General features: G+C 40.2%; 1 protein-coding gene across 1 annotated transcript in view; it reads right to left on the bottom strand.

The window, feature by feature from the left end:
• Window positions 1–16,237, bottom strand: part of CCDC83 (coiled-coil domain containing 83) — a 66,595-nt gene extending 50,358 nt beyond the window's left edge. Inside the window, exons 1-3 of the mRNA XM_075547789.1 lie at window positions 16,143–16,237; window positions 9,147–9,231; window positions 1,101–1,263 (exon numbers count right to left, since the gene is read on the bottom strand). Coding sequence (XP_075403904.1) covers window positions 1,101–1,263; window positions 9,147–9,231; window positions 16,143–16,237 — 343 coding nt within the window. The remainder of the gene's footprint in view (window positions 1–1,100; window positions 1,264–9,146; window positions 9,232–16,142) is intronic.
• Between the last annotated feature and the right edge of the window lie 307 nt (window positions 16,238–16,544).

The raw sequence follows: 16,544 nt of genomic DNA, 5'->3' as shown, positions 1-16,544 counted from the left end.
GCACAAATAGTGAGTCATCTCAGCCATAAGCACTTTCACTTTGCCCTGGAGCACTTGACACATGTGGAACTCCCTCGTCTTTGGGCCTGAGTATTACGGTGCTGGACATTTGAGAGGAGGGAGCCTCACCAAGGGCTGAGTATGGTTAGCTTAATGCTTGTCTGGATCACCACCATCCTCGCATTGGATAGCTTCTTGAGGTCAAAATTGTGTCCTATTCATCCCTGTAAATCCAGCATTTAGCACAGAGCCTGGCAATTAGTTTCAAACCAAAAACCAAACTCACTGCCAGAGTCAATTCCAACTCACAGCTACCCTAAGGGACAGGTTGAATTGCCTCCGTAGGTTCCTGACACTGTAACTTTTCATGGGAGTAGAAAGCCTCATTTTTCTCCTGTGGAGGGGCTGGTGGTTTTGAACTGCTGGCCTTGCGGTGAGCAGCCCAACACATAACCCACTGTGCCACTAGTTGGTCCTTGGTAAATGTTTGCTGAATGATTGAAACATTCCAATTAGGTTTCAAAGGGTTTGTCTTCAATCCAGAGGGCCAGACTCTGGACTCACCACCACCCACTCTGTGGGAGAAAGATAAGACTTTCTACTCCTGTAAAAACTGTACAGTCTCAGAAACTCTCACAGGCAGTTTTACCCTGTCCTTTAGGATCCCTATGAGTCAGCTTCCACTCAGAGTCATGGAGTTTGGGGTTTTGTTTTCACCTCTCTTACAGATAACGGGCGAAAAAAAGCGTCATGGTCACTTTGTCATTCTCAAGTCTAACTCGAGGCTGAAGTCACAGATTCTTTTGCAAAAGAACAAATCCCCACTATGAGGAAAAGCTCGGAGTAGCATTTCCCTGGCAGCAAGAGTCAGATGGTTTCTCCTAGCTGTATTTTTGATCACTGCATCATTCTTCCTCCTCAGCTGGTTTCACTCTCCCTGCCCACGCCATTACTTCCCTCTCCACACGTGTTTGTGGTCTTGGTGGTAATAATGGAACGTCAAGTATGTTCGCAGCATTTGGAGCATATTGGGAGGAAAAAAATGTTAATATCTTGAACAAATGACTCCATACAGCTTTATGATAATTTTCTAAAATCACCTTTCAAATTTTGCTCCTGATCTCTTTCAAACTTCCATTTTTCTTTCATTGCTTCTTCAACATCCTCTCTTGTTACAACCAGCATTCCCTTTGACTTGTCTTCACTCAGTTCCTGTAGTAGGTTCCTTATGTGCCAGATCTGTTCATCCTTTAAGCGTTTATTCTGATATGAAAATCGAGTTAAGTTACATAGCTACATTTGTAGAGTTATTTACATTGTTTTTCCTGAAAGTAGATTATACCTTGAAGCTTTTAAAGTGAAACAAAAAATATTTAATGAAATAAACTATATTAATGATATCTCTAAGAGTTTTTATGGAGTATGGAAGACTCAAGACTCACAATAAAATTAAACCCATCAATACCCTAACCATTAAATACTAACACTATCTTTTACTGTCACTCATTACCCATTTGTTGCTGTTTTACTTAGGTGTCATTGAGTTGCTTCCAACTCATAGCTACCTACATACAACAGAAAAAAAAAACACTGCCCAGTCCTGTACCATTTATTCAGAATTTATTTTTTTAATCATTTTATTAGGGGCTCATACAACTCTTATCACAATCCATACATACATCAATTGTGTAAAGCATATTTGTACATTCATTGCCCTCATCATTCTCAAAACATTTGCTCTCCACGTAAGACCCTGGCATCAGCTCCTCATTTTTGCCCTCCCTCCCCACTCCCCCTCCCTCATGCACCCTTGATAATTTATAAATTATTATTTTGTCATGTCTTACACTGTCCGACATCTCCCTTCACCCACTTTTCTGTTGTCCATCCCCCAGGGAGGAGGTTATACGTAGATCTTTGTGATTGGTTCCCCCTTTCTACCCCACCTTCCCCCCCAGGTTATCACTGCTCTCATTATTAGCCCTGAGGGGTTTATCAGTCCTGGATTCCCTGTGTTTCCAGCTCTTATTTGTACCAGTGTACATCCTCTGGTCTAGCTGGATTTGTAAGGTAGAATTGGGATAGTGGGGGGAGAAAGCATTAAAGAAGTAGAGGAAAATTGTATGTTTCATTGGTGCTACACTGCATCCTGACTGGCTCGTCTCCTTCCCACGATCCTAGTGTGAGGGGATGTCCAGCTGCCTAGAGATGGGCTTTGGGTCTCCACTCTGCACTCCCCCTCATTCACAATGATATGATTTTTTGTTCTTTGATGCCTGAGACCTGATCCCTTGTGATCACACAGGCTGGTGTGGGCTTTTTCCATGTGAGCCTTGTTGTTTCTCAGCTAGATGGCTGCTTGTTTATCTTCAAGTCTTTAAGACCCCAGATGCTATATCTTTTGATAGCCAGGTACCATCAGGTTTCCTCACCACATTTACTTATACACCCACTTTGTCTTCAGCGATTGCGTTGGGAAGGCGAGCATCATGCAAAGGATCAGGCAGTCTTTCATTCTGTTGTACATAGGGTTGCTATGAGTCAGAACCAACTAAATGAGACCTAACAATGAGTCCTAACAGGTAAAGAGCCCTGGTGACACTAATGGGTAAGCGCTGAAATGCTAAATGCAAGGTTGGTGGTTCAAACCCACGAGGTGTTCTGTAAAAGAAAGATAAGGCTATCTTCTTCCTTAAAGATTTGTTGTTTCCACTGTTAGGTCCCATTGAGATGATTCCACCACATAGCAACCCTATACATAACAGAATCTAACAATGACCTTAGCCATCCTCACAAGTGTTCCTATGCTGGAGCCACTGTGGCACCCACTGTGTCAATCCATCTTGTAGAGGGCTTTCCCTCAACTTCACTGCCCTTCCACGTCACCAAACATGATGTCATCGCCAGGAGCTGGTCTCTGCTGACAGGATGTTCAAAGAATGTAAGTCAAAGTCTTGCCACCCTTGTCTCTCAGGAGCACTCCGGCTATGCTTCTTTCAAGACAGATGTTTGTCCTTTCAGCAGTCCATGGAACTGTCAATATTCTTCTCTGTACCACATTTTAAATGCATCAGCTCTTCTTCACTCTTCCATGGTCAGTGTGCAGCTTTCACATGCACATGAGGCAATAGAAAATAGCATGACTTGGGTTCGGTGAACCTTAATTCTCAAAGTTACATCCTAGCTTCTCACACTCTGTAGAAGTCTTGTACGACAGATTTACCTAATGCAATGGCTTATTTGACCACTTGACTGCTGCTGCCAGGATCCAAGCAGTTTAGAAAACTGTACAAAACAGGTCTATCACCTGTCACACAGGGCTACTGAGTTGATAGCACACAACAAATTTTTCCTAGCTGTTAGCGTACTGGAAAATCCCACTTGCAAGATTTTTTTTGTGGTAAATATGTAGATAACAAACTATTTGCTTGGTCTACAATCTTCCTTTGTATAGGTCAGTAATATTAATTATGTTCCTTATGTGTCCAAACATCATCATTATTAATCACTCACCATTATTAATGTAAAATAGGGAAAATTATATCCAGTAAATAAATTATCAAAGCAGATTGATTTTTTGGGTTATAAAGCTATGTTATAGGGTTTATTCTCTTACTTTTTAAAGATGCATAGAACAAGACGTTGCCAGAACAGTAGAGAGCAGTCCCATCTACAGTTCGCCCTGCTTTCCCCAATGACAATGTTTTATATAATCCTAGTACATAATCCGATCTAGGAAACTGACAGTGGTACACTGTTATTTGCCAAACTAGATAATTTATCCATAATTTACCATTAAAAATAATTGTGTTTTCAGTGAAAGAGTGCATAGCAATTTAGGTTCCAATTCAACAATTTCTATAGAAATGATTCAGACATTAGTTACACTCTTCACACTACATGAAAACTCGTATTTCTATTCTAGTTGTTTCATTTCCATTTTTCTTGCCCCTTCTCATTTTCATCTTTATTTAAAGATGTTTCATATGGATACTATTTTTTGAAGGAGCACAGTACTGATTTTAAAATTTTTTGGAGACACTTTGTTATTTAGCTACAAGTAGGTAACCTCGGGGCTAGTTTCAGGTCAAGGCTTAAAGTGTATCTCAGGACAGTAGTCTCAAGATGTCCTCCAATTTAAACAGATCCAGTAAGTCTGCTGCTTTTATTTATGTACTTATTTTTTTTAGGAAGTTGGGCTTCTGTTCCACATTTTTCTCCTATTCTGTCAGGAACTCTTATTGTGGTGCTAATTAAGACAGTCCACAGTAGAATCTGGGCACCAGGTAACCCTTCAGTTCTTGGGGTAGATGAGATTGTGGTTCCTGTAGATTTGAAGTCCTGTCGACTATTATTTTCTGTAATGAATCTTTGGTTTCCTTATTTTTTTGCTCAAGATGAAGACAGCTCAGTAACTGTATCTTAGCTGGTTGCTCATACCCGTTAAGGCCAAAGATGGATTTAGAAGATAATATACTAATTGACTGAAATGTCCCACAAGACTATTGTCCTAATCCTCCAAATCACAAGGAAGTCAATCCTATGGGGTATTTGGTTGTCTTTAAGAGGTATATGTAACTGTGAAGGGGTTTGGTTTGCAGATACATTGAATTTCAGATGCTCACGAGCTCTAGTGGCACAAAGGTTAAGTGCCCAGCCAATAAGCAAAAGTTTAGAGGTTCAATCCCCCTGTTTACTCTGTGGAAGAAAGACCTGATGGCCTGAGCCACAAAGATCAGTCTAGAACACTCTCTTGGGCAGTCCTGCTCAGTCACGTGGAGCTGCCACGAGAGAAAAACCAACTGGCTGGTGTCTAACCACAACATGATGTTTTCTGATGGGAAAACCCAGTAGGCAGTTGGGAATACAATATTGAAGAGAGGCTAGCATTGGAAAAAGATCCTTGACAGTCTTTGGCAATGACTGGTCGAAGCTCTTGGATTGGGAGAAGCCCCCTAACAGGAGTGTAGAGAAAGAAAAAGCCAATGGAGGAACCAATAGAGCTGTTCTGGAGAGAAGGTCAAAGGAGAAGAGAAGTATGCTTTGTAAGCCCAGGAGAAAGTTTAAAAATGGAGAGGGTAATTTTGTCACTTTCAACAGAGAAATCAATTAGAATGAAGAAGAAAGCTTTGGCAGAAGCTATAGTGCAATGAGTAGGCACGAGACTACTATTTTCTCGAAAATAGTGAAGAAAGTATTTTTGGTCTTTGATTTTCAGTTCCTACAATATTCTACATTAAACATAAAGAAAGAAAGAAAGAAAGAAAGAGAGAAGAGAAGTGTTTATTGAATGAATGAGTGAAAGGAGTGAGTTATGATAATGCCCTGATAGGAGGTAAGATCACAGGACACACGATGTTATTTTTATGCTTTAGACTGGTGGAAACTTGGGAACTAAGGAAGTCTAGTGGAAGCAGTTTACACCAAGAAAGCATCAGCCAAACAAAAAACAGTGGCTATCTCATTGGTTCTGATTCAAGACAATCTCCTGTTTTTCAGAGTAAAACTGTGCTCCATAGAGTTTGTAATGGCCATACTTTTTTTTCCCAGGAGTACATCACCAGGTCTTTCTACCTATGAGCTACTTGGGTGAATATGAACCAATCCCCTGGCCCACTGGCACCATCCAGAACATCCTGAGCAGTGCAGGTGGAAGAATGCATACAAAGCAAATTCAGGGCAAGTGTTGGGATAACATCTGGGGCATTTGTGGAGAAATTACTTTGGAAAACAAGAGCCCTCTTCCTTATCAATAGTAGGAAGGAAGTTATGGGTTCGGACAAAGATAAATTATAGAATGAAGAGGAAGTTAAATAACAGTGTTTAAATTGGCTTATTTTCTCACTAAGTTGGGACTTTACGTCATCTTCTGAGAGTGTGCGTGACAGAAATTGCATTATTGAGGTAGAAGTAGAGCCTTACGTCAGGTTCATGACAACCAGCAAGGTGATCAGAAAGGAGAGCTGGCCAGGGACAAGCAACAGAATTGCTTAGCAATGCTGAGAGTCAACTCTGTTGGCAGCAAAGATCTCTCAATGCCTCGGTGTTTGTGTTTAAGAAACCCTGGTGCCACTGCTGGATAAGCATTGGGCTGATAACCAAAAGGTAAATTAGCAGTTCAAACCCACCCGTTTCTCTGAAGGAGAAAAATGAGGCTATCTGACCCCATGAAATCTGACAATCTTTGAAACCTTCTTTAGGGTGGCTAAGAATTGGAATCAACTTAATGGACTTGAAGTGGGCTTTGAGTTGGTACATGGTGTGTGTGTGTGTTCATTATGCTTGGGAAATAAGGCACAGAAGCAACTTTTCAGAGTTGCATATTAGCAAAAATAGTTGTGGCAGAAGAATGAGGTGTCGGTAGTTTACCAATTTTTACACACACTCATTGTGTGTGTGTTACTATGAATAAAAATTCTGATATCACAATGGCTAATCAGTTGGCTGCTAATCAAAGTTGGTAGTTTAAACTCACCAGCAGTCCACAAAAGAAAAGATCTGGAAATTTGTTCTCACAAAGGTTTCTAACCATGGAAACCCTATAAGGTAATTCGACTATGTCCCTACTGTCCCTAAGAGTTGGAATTGACTCAAGGGCAAACATCAATAGTAACCAAACAGTATTAGGACATTTATCACAAATGAGAATTACCTTCATATGAATGGTAACTGAAGCAAGTCATAAGATCAACCCAAACAGAGACTAGAGTCAGAGAAAGGGGGCCGGGATCAGAACTCTGTATACTATAAATAAGGAGTGACCAGGAACATTTCCAAGAATGAAAAGCAAGACAGTATGGTCAGAGTAGGAAGACAACTGAGAGAGAGAATTCTTCTGGAACCCCAAGGAGAAGAGAGTTTCAAGATGAAGCGCATGACTACACACATGACTACACGCTGATGGGATGTGGAGTAAGTGAAGACTAAAAAGAGCTCCTGGGACCTGGCTAGTTGGTCCTGAATACATTTCCTAGTGTTCATGGTGGCGTGGCGGGAGGAGGAGAGCAAAAGGGGAGGAGAGGAAGCGGGCACAGTGAATCATGGAATGTGTAATGCCACGATTGTAGCAAGGAGCAAAAGCAAGAAGAGAAAGACAAGGAATGAAGTGATAACCTACAGAAAATTAAATACACATAGGGAGACATGATGGCCAGGGAGAGTGGCATTTCTGCTGCTGACATAACTAGACAGAAAAAATACATCTTGCTACTGACTCATGTTTAATTTTGCAGTTTAAATAACAGTGACCTAAAAATTTCTTCCTTTCCCCGGAGTTAATGTGAATCAATCCAATAAATATTTGTTGAACATCTGTGTATGGTAGGATTTTTGGTGGAAGCAAAGATAAGAAAGATTTAATTGATGCTATCTGAAGAGCTTTCATTTAGTAATGGAGATATTTTTGTACCACATTCCAGCTTTGAGAGGGAAAATGAAAAAGAGCTAGCTTTCCAAGAAGAGGAAACAAGGTGTGTAAGGTACAGTGATAGAAAGGAACTGGATCTTCCAGGGTTTGAAAGCAGGAGTGGTGAGCAACTGTGAGGGCCAAGATTGGAGAGGTGACCAGGAAGAGAATTTACATTAACGGCCTTGCATATATTATGTATTTGATTTTCTGGGCAATGGGAAATCACTAAAGTCTTTCTAGCATCCAGGGCATAATTCTGTTTATACTACAGAAAATGGAATGGATAGGAGAAACCAAACCAAATTCATTGCCATCAAATGGCTGCCCACTCAGAAATACAGAATGGAAGTGTAGGACAGGGTACACCTACCCTGGTGTGTTCAAGACTGTAACTCTTTACCTAAGTGAAAAATGCTGTTTTTCTCCCGTAGAGAGACTGGTGGGTTAGAACTGCCAACATTGCAGTTAGCAGCCGAACACGTAACCACTATGCCACCAGGGCTACATAATCCAGATGATCAGTGATTAAATGGAGGTGATAGCAGTAGAAATGGAAAGAAATGTATCATGTCTGTATTAGTGGTTCTCAACCTTCCTAATGCCGTGACCCTTTAAGACAGTTCCTCATGTTGTGATGACCCCCCAGCCATAAAATTATTTTTGTTGCTACTTCATCACTGTAATTTTGCTACTGTTATGAATTGGGCAACCCCTGTGAAAGGGTTGTTTGATCGCCAAAGGGGTCGCGACCCACAGGTGGAGAACTGCTGGTCTAGATACATATAGTTGGAACTAGAGTCTACTTTTCTATTAGCTTCACTGTTGGGTCCATTAATTGTCCTCATCGTAGACTTTGGTTGGTTCCATTTTAAAATTAGTTCTTGTGGGAAAAAAGAACTTTAACTCTTTCTAGCTCCAAATGATGGGCTAATGGAGAAAGTGGTACCCCTACCCAGGTCTGTTGTACTTGCCACAATTATGTCCTGACTAAGGGGTCTCAGGACTGACCACTGGAGATATACATTGGTCCCTTAATAGTAACTCACTTTTCCTGCATGGCCTGGCATCTCATCATGTAGGACCTGTATCCAGCACCTAGACCAAATTTCCCTTCCCACTCTAATCCCTAGACCTGTGCTTTTGTTCTAGTCCTTATTCAAGTGGCTGATCACACTATTATCACTATCTTGTCCAATAAGTATTTTATACATGAGCGACAGGGATCCCTATTTTACAAGGAAAAAATTAAGGCATAGAGAAGTTTTGCCCAAGTGCAAGTGACATCTTCAGTAAATTATAGAATGCAAATGCATATGTATGATCTTGATTCTGTTAAAATTTGTATGTAGAGTCTTTTAGGAGAAAAGCCAAATATTTCCCTTTATATTTCCTTATTCATGAGATGCCTTAAGATATAAATGTGTTAATTACAATTTTACTGCTTCCAAAGCACATTCTTGTTGGTACTTAGGCCTGAGAGTCACTTTTGACATTCATTTCAATCTAGTTTTCCAAAAACATCATATCATTTTAAATACCCAAATGGCCACTATAATAATGGGGATTGTATTTCTAAACAGTATTCTTGCATCACTTCCACAAAGAGACTTAAATGGATTATCAATTCCACATTGAAGAAGATCATTTCCTAGAATACAGTTTGTTAAAATTCACTATTTTTAAAACCATGTGTGTAAATGTTTATTGGCCAGATGTAGGCAATAAATTCTATACTCACTCTATCCTGATACTTCTGGTTCTTTTCCCTAAGTCTCCTTAGTTGAACCATGAATCGTTCTACTGAGCTTTCCTTTATTTGACAGCTGAGAATAAACAAATAAATAAATCAATTACAACTACAACAAAACATGTAACAAGTATTTATCTTAGGAAAAATGAATGAAATAAAACTTAGACCTAAGCAAAAATGTTTGAACTAAAATGAATCATTAAATATATTATAGAAATCCATTTAGCCATAAGAATCTTTCCTAAGTGGTTTTGTGTTTTTGGAATATATTTTATTCAATAAAATACTTACTGGGAGATGATTTTACATTTTGTTTTTAAAAATAGACCAATCCTCACTTCCATTTCATAGTCTTAATTTTTAATTATCTATAAAGAATCCAACTTAAAACCAGAAAACACAGTTCCTCGAATTGTAAAAGCAACCAATAAAATTGGCAAATAAAATAATTACTTTATAAGAATAAGTACATTTTGACATATTAAGGTAAATTAGGCAAGCTTATTGCGTCAAGTTCCTTTGTTCATTCTCTTATACAAATAATCAAAGCCTCCTTCTCAGTACAACTCTGCTTCTTTAATATCCAACATTCTTAGGCAGCTCGTCCATGGGAAAGAAAGGTGCCCTAGTGGGGGTGTGGTTCCACATTGGGCGACGAGCCACAAGGTCAGCAGCCTGAAAGTCTGAAATGAGCCTTTCTGCTCCCACAGAGTGTCAGTCTCAGAAGCCCACAGAGGCAGTTCTAAATTGGAATTCGCTCAGTGGTAGTTGAATCTGTGGTTTTGAGGCATAAAAGAAATAAAGTGCAAAACCGCTTTGGTATAGAGTCTATACACCAAACCATATAGTCTATATAGTGGAATAGAGACCATTGGATCGTTTTAGAAGGCTTCATCAGGTCTTTTTCCCCACGATTACCTAGTAAATCTTATAACTTTAAGAACAAAGTAAGCAAAGGGAAAAACGGTTCCTGTCTAGGCACCCGGGTGGAGTAACAGTTCAGTGCAGGTCTGCTCACGAGAAGCTGGCTGTTGGCTCTCCGGTGCTCCACAACGCTCGATAATTAGTTTGTTCCCCTGAAGTAAGTGTACCATTGAAAAACCCTTTTTCACTTTTATACTCTGTCACCTGGGGTCACCATGAGTTGAAATTAAACTCAATGGACCCTAATAGCAACCTCTCTCTCCTCAATTAAAAACAAACACCAATCCAACACCACAGTGGTTGAACCGCGGCTAGAGAATGAGAAACTTTCCAATGTTGGCCTTACTACTTATCTATGTGACTTTGGGCAAGTCTATTATCTGGGCCTCATTTTCCAAGTTGTTAAATGGAAATAACAAACATAATTGTAAGGATTAAAGTAAAAATAATATTTGTGAATGTGTTTGGTGTCAAGCAAATGCTTTGCAACATTCAGTTCATTAGAATCTTTTATCTTCAGCCTTGTCCCTAAAATTATCATTAATTTTTATCTATACTTATACAGAGGATAATAAATTACCTTCCTTCCAAATGATAAGAAAATGTAACATAAAAACAAAACAAGTAAATCTCTTTTTTTTTCCTCATCAGGTTTATTGGCACTTTATCCACACATCATACATTTCGATAGTTTGATCATATCAAGATGAGTTGTAGAATCATAACCACAATCAGTTTTGAATATTTTCTTCTTCATTGTACTCATTATTAGTGTAATTTTAAAAAATTAATTATGGCATACATATATACAATAAAACATTTTCTAATTCAACAATTTCTATATGTATAATTTAGTGCCATTAATTATACTCTTCACGTTATCCAACAATTATTGATATCCTTTCCAAATTATTCTATCACGATTAACAGACACTCAATGCCCCCTAAGCAAAACTGCTTTCTCCTTCATCCATGGTAACCATTAGTCAAGTTTGGTTGTTTTTTTTTTTTGAGTCATTTTCTTAATATAAAATTCACATATCATACACGTCCATAATTAAATCGATTTTAAAAAGAATTGTATATACATCCTCACAGTCAGTTCTAGTGCTCCCTCTCTCTCCCCTCCTGCATTCATTGTTTGCTCCCCAATTCCCCTCACCCTGCCTACCCCTGGTCCCCGAAAAACCATTGCAGTAATCATTGTCTCTATGCAGCCACTCCTCGTGTGCTTCATTATCCAGGAAACCTAACAGAACCAATAAAAACAAACACAAAGCATAAAGAATAAAATAAGAAGAAAGTATAAGAAAGAAAAGTTCACCAATAATGTTTAAAAATCCAGAAAAGAAATTTCTGTCATGGAACAAGTAATAAATATCTCATCCTAAAGCAAATTCAGGTTGTGTTAAGAGAGAAGTCAATTGGCCAAGTATCATTTTCTACTTGGTTCGATTGACCAAAGTCAAGTTTCACAAGTAAAATGACAAAAAAGCTCTGCTAGTGTGCAGGTAGACATTGTTTTATTGCACTTCACTCTATTGTGCGTCCCAGGTATTGCGTGTGTTTCCTGAAACTGAAGGTTTGTGGCAACCCTGCTGCATGTGCTCACGTTCTGTCTGTGTCACATTCTGGTAATTCCCACGTTTCCCTTCATAGACTGCCCCCTAACAAACACAAAAAGCAAAACGCCCACTGCCGTCAAGCTGATTGTGATTCATAGAGACTATAGAACAGAGGAGAACCGTCCCTGTAATGGTCAACCTTTAAGGGAGAAGGTGACTTCATCTTTCTCCCACAGAGAACCTAGTGAATTTGAACCTTCGTGGTTAGCAATCCAATGCTTTCCCCCATTAAAAACGACCTCAAGGCCATTGTCGTTGAGTCAATTCTGATTCAGAGCAATCCTATCGGGTGGGATAGACCTGCTCCTATGGTTGTCCATTTGGTAAATCTTCAAGGGAATGAACAACTGCCTCATTTTCCTCACAGTAGCAATTTATGGGTTTTGAACTGCTTACTTTGTGGCTAGCAGCTCAATGCTTATCCCACAGTGCCACCAACACTCCTTTAATAGACTCCAGTATCATGTAAGCATAACTTTTATATACACTGGGTGTGGCAGTTACATAATCTCCTGCCAACTTGAGGGAAGGAGTAGAGTCTAACCTGTCAATTGGGTCATAGCCAATGAGGCCTCTATGAGGGCATGGCCTTCTCCTGAGGATTCTGGAAACTCCTGTCTTCCTCCCTGGAGGAGGACACACACTCTCCCTGTGAGACATTCCTGTTGACAAGCCACATGAAACTACATTGATGCAGCCAGAGCCACGTGGAAACCTATACCAGTGCTGAGATGTTTACACCGCCACTGGATCTACAAGACTTTCCACCCATTGGCCTGTGATCTTCCTGCATCCAGTGTCATTATATGTGTTACTCGAGTCTGAAGAGGAATTTATAGACTGGTATTGGAAATATGGGCTAATAGCTGACTTATGGACTTGATCTGTACTGGGCTGGACTGTTTTCTTCATATACAATTACTCTTTGACATATATGAGTGTCAGTGAATTTGTTTCTCTAGTCAACCCAGACTAACACCCTGGGAAACCACAAAATACCTTTCGCTACCTACTACTTTCAATAATAAAATATTATGAATGAAAACTATCTGAAAAGAGCTTATGTAAATATGTGCAAATAACTCATAATTCTTGCCATTATAAATATGGTATCATTGCTTCTATGTCTGGGCAGCACAGACAGATGAATCTCAAGTGTGTGATCTCTGAGTGTTAGACTGACCCCTGATTTCAGATGAAAACTTTCCTTGGTGCTGGTTGAGCATGCAGTGCTGATGGGGCTGGAAACCACATGCAGATACTGCATGGGGGCATACTTACACTACAGCAAAAATATTTATAGTTTATCCAAAGTTCAAATGTAACTGCATATCCTGTATTTTTACTGGGTAACTCCTACACTTAGATCTCCTGTCTCATCGGGAATCAGGCCAGTTTGGACAGTGGTTCTCAACCTTCCTAATGCCATGACCCTTTAATACAGTTCCTTATGTTGTAGTGGCCCCCAACCATAAAAGTATTTCGTTGCTACTTCATAACTGTAATTGTTCTATTATGAATTGGACAACCCCTGTGAAAGGGTCATTTGACCCCAGAGGGGTCGCCACCCAAAGGTTGAGAACCGCTGAGTTAGGAGTAAATGATCCAGGGCTTTTTCTTGAGTTCAGGTTCAAACAAGCAGCTCATGATGATCATCACGTCAGGAGAGGCAGCACCAGTGGCCAGCAAGTCAAGCTGACTCAATGTGACCCCATGTGTGTCAGGGTCGAAATGTGCCCCATAGGGTATTCAATGGCTGGCGTTTTGGAAGTAGCTCTTCAGACATTTCTGCTGAGGGGCCGTGAATCTCCAACCTTTGGGTGAGTAGCTGAGCAGTTGATAGTTTGCACCTGCAGTGACTTCTAGACTTCATGGTATGTTCAGGTCTCACAGCTAAACCTAAGCCTGAAATGTGCTTCAAACTCTTTAGGCCTAATACAGAGGCAGAATTCCCAGCAATCAAAGGGACTTAACTCCAGATTTTCGCACTACCATTCGCTGTGGGGAATTCAGTCTTCATCATTCTCTAAATACTTTTGCATTTCATAGCTCTCCCCCATTTTCTCAATTATCTATTATCCCACATGTTACACTAGATGCTGAGGCAAGTGAATGATCACACAAATGAGGTAATATATAACATAGTACTTTGAAAAGGATGCATAATTATTCTGAAGTCTAGTGATATTACGTTGTTTACAGTAAAATAGGTCACCTTTCTCCTCCTGAAGTGTTAAATATTCAGTAATGGAATAGGTCAACCTTTCCCGTCCATGCTTTATTGACAACTCAACCAGTAAACATGACTTTCATAAAAGCTATGCTTTTATCTATATATCTATAACCATCTCTCTCTATATAGATATATCAATATTCATTGTAGAAAACTGGGAAACAACAAATATAAAGGGGAAGATAAACATCACTGGTATTTAGACATGGTCCCTCTCTCTTTGAAAGCATCCGTTCCTCACAAACAACCAGAGGGCCATCGCTTTTTCATGTATGAGTAGATCTGCAGTATCTTCCTGAATGTCGTGCAGAAACAATCTCTTCAGGACCTCGTCACTATCATCACTGGCTTCCTACTTTCAACCTTGGCTTCCTGTTCTTCAATTCTAAGTGTTATGCCACGTTCCACTTGATCTGACTTGTATAACTTACCAGAGCACAGCAACAGGTTTGGAGGAAACGTATTAAAAACCTTCAATAGGCAGATGACACAACTTGGTTTGCTGAAAGCAAGTAAGGATTACACCTTAACAGAGAACAATGAAAAGTCCTCACAACTGAACCGGTAACCAGCATCACGACAAATGGACACCAGATTGAAATGGAGAAGGGCATCCACAATCAAAGCCCGTGGATGCAGCAGTCACGAGATCAACTGATGTGTTGCATCGGGCCAATCTGCGGCCAAAGACTTCTTTCAAGTGTGAAAAGGCAAAGATGTCACCTGAGGACGAACATGTGCCTGACCCAAGTCATGACTTGCTTTGCTTTTGAAATTTTTTGCATAAAGACATTGTATTGAGAGTTGAGGGAGAGTGTGTGTGTGTGTGTGATAGAGATAGAGATAGAGATAGAGAGAGAGAGAGAGAGAGAGAGAGAGAGAGAGAGAGAGAGAGAGAGAGAGAGATCACCCCACCAGTCTACATGACTGGATCACTGGTGCCTCTCATGACATTTTCTATCATCTCATGATATTTTCAATCACCTTATGAGAGCTGGCCAGTGAATAAGGAAAGGCACAGAAGAATTGATGCTTTTGAATTATGGTGTTGGTGAAGAATATTAAATATACCATGAACTAACAGAAGAATGAATAAATGTGTGTTGAAAGAAGTACAGCCAAAATGCTTCTTAAACGCAAGAAAGCAGACTCTCTCCCATACTTTGGACACATTATCAGGAGGGACCAGACCCTGGAGAAGGACATCATGTTGGCAACGGGAGGGGCAGTGAAAAAGAGAAACCTTCTCGAGGAAATGTGTGCCAGGGGCTACAACAGTGAGCCCCTGCATTACAGTAATTACGGGCTGACCCAGGACTGAACAGTATTTCTTTCTTCTGCACACAGGGTCACTGTGAGTCAGAATCAACCTCATAGCACCTAACAACACCATGTTTTGTTTTGTTTTTAATCTTGAGTTTGTTAACTTCTTTAGGCTACGCTTCACTAGCAGGAGGCCCTGGTGGCAATGTTGGATAAGGGCTGGACTGCTAACCATATGGTCGAACGTTCAAACCCGCAAGTCACATAGAGAAAAAGATGAAGTTATCTGCTCCCATAAGGATTTACACCCTCATAACCATATATAGGTCACTATGAGTTGGATTCAATGGTAGGTTTACCTACGCTTCATCAGGTCAGGGGTCATGTGGTCCTGTTTACTGCTATTCTTCAGTGCCCAGATTTGCCTTATATTTGGTAAACATTCTAATGCTTTCTTGGTTTCCACCCACCCACCCTCGCCTATCCCTCAGTTTTGTATTAGTCTTTATGTGTGTGTGTGTGAGAGAGAATGAGAGTGAGAGCTAGTGAGAGAAAGAGAGAGAGAGAGAGAGAGAGAGAGAGAGAGAGAGAGAGAGAGAACTGAATGAAGGTTTCCTGAGCAAGCCAGTTTTCATACACATTTTGTTTCATGTCATTAATTTAAATCCCCATCTCCTTTCCTAATCCTGCCCACCTTCTGTGTTTTGTCCTCAGGCAAATGTTGCTTTTTTGATCCAGAATGTTTGACTATCCTAAGCAGCACATACCTCTCTAGTGTCATTGTTTACAGATTTGTTTATTGTTTGGCTGAAAATTGAGCCATCGGGGTGACTTGGGCTCTGGCCTGAAGGGTGACAAAGGACCATAGATTTGAAAACTCTACCCGAATGATTGTCATTTACAAAGGAGAACTTTTTGGATTTCGTGCTCTGAACTTACTGGTAGTCTAGAAGTGCTTCACTGACAGGTAGTTTGCCTTCTTTTGGTGGTCCATCTTGGTTATCTTTTTTATTGTTTTTTGCTGGGCTTTCCATTGTGCAGGTTAGCTATTTAAAAATATACCTGTTTGGAAAAGAGACAAACAAAAAAAAAAGTAGATAAATTGATCTTTTCCCCTACTTCTATTCATTCTAGATGAAGTACCACGAGGATGTAACTTAATACTGGCTCTTTTCTGTCAACTGTTCCTATGTCCTCCCATCTAGCATCCATCACAAGGCTGAGACATGGTGATTTGAGAGGTTGGACCAAGGAACAGCAGTTATTCTACCCGAACTCACCAAGAGACTTTCTCTGTCCCCACCCCCTTTGGCAGAGTGTACCCCACACATAGTCCCCCCG

This window comes from Tenrec ecaudatus, chromosome 4, assembly GCF_050624435.1.
Source record: "Tenrec ecaudatus isolate mTenEca1 chromosome 4, mTenEca1.hap1, whole genome shotgun sequence".
Taxonomy (NCBI): Eukaryota; Metazoa; Chordata; class Mammalia; order Afrosoricida; family Tenrecidae; genus Tenrec; species Tenrec ecaudatus.
This window is presented reverse-complemented; position numbering and strand designations above follow the sequence as displayed.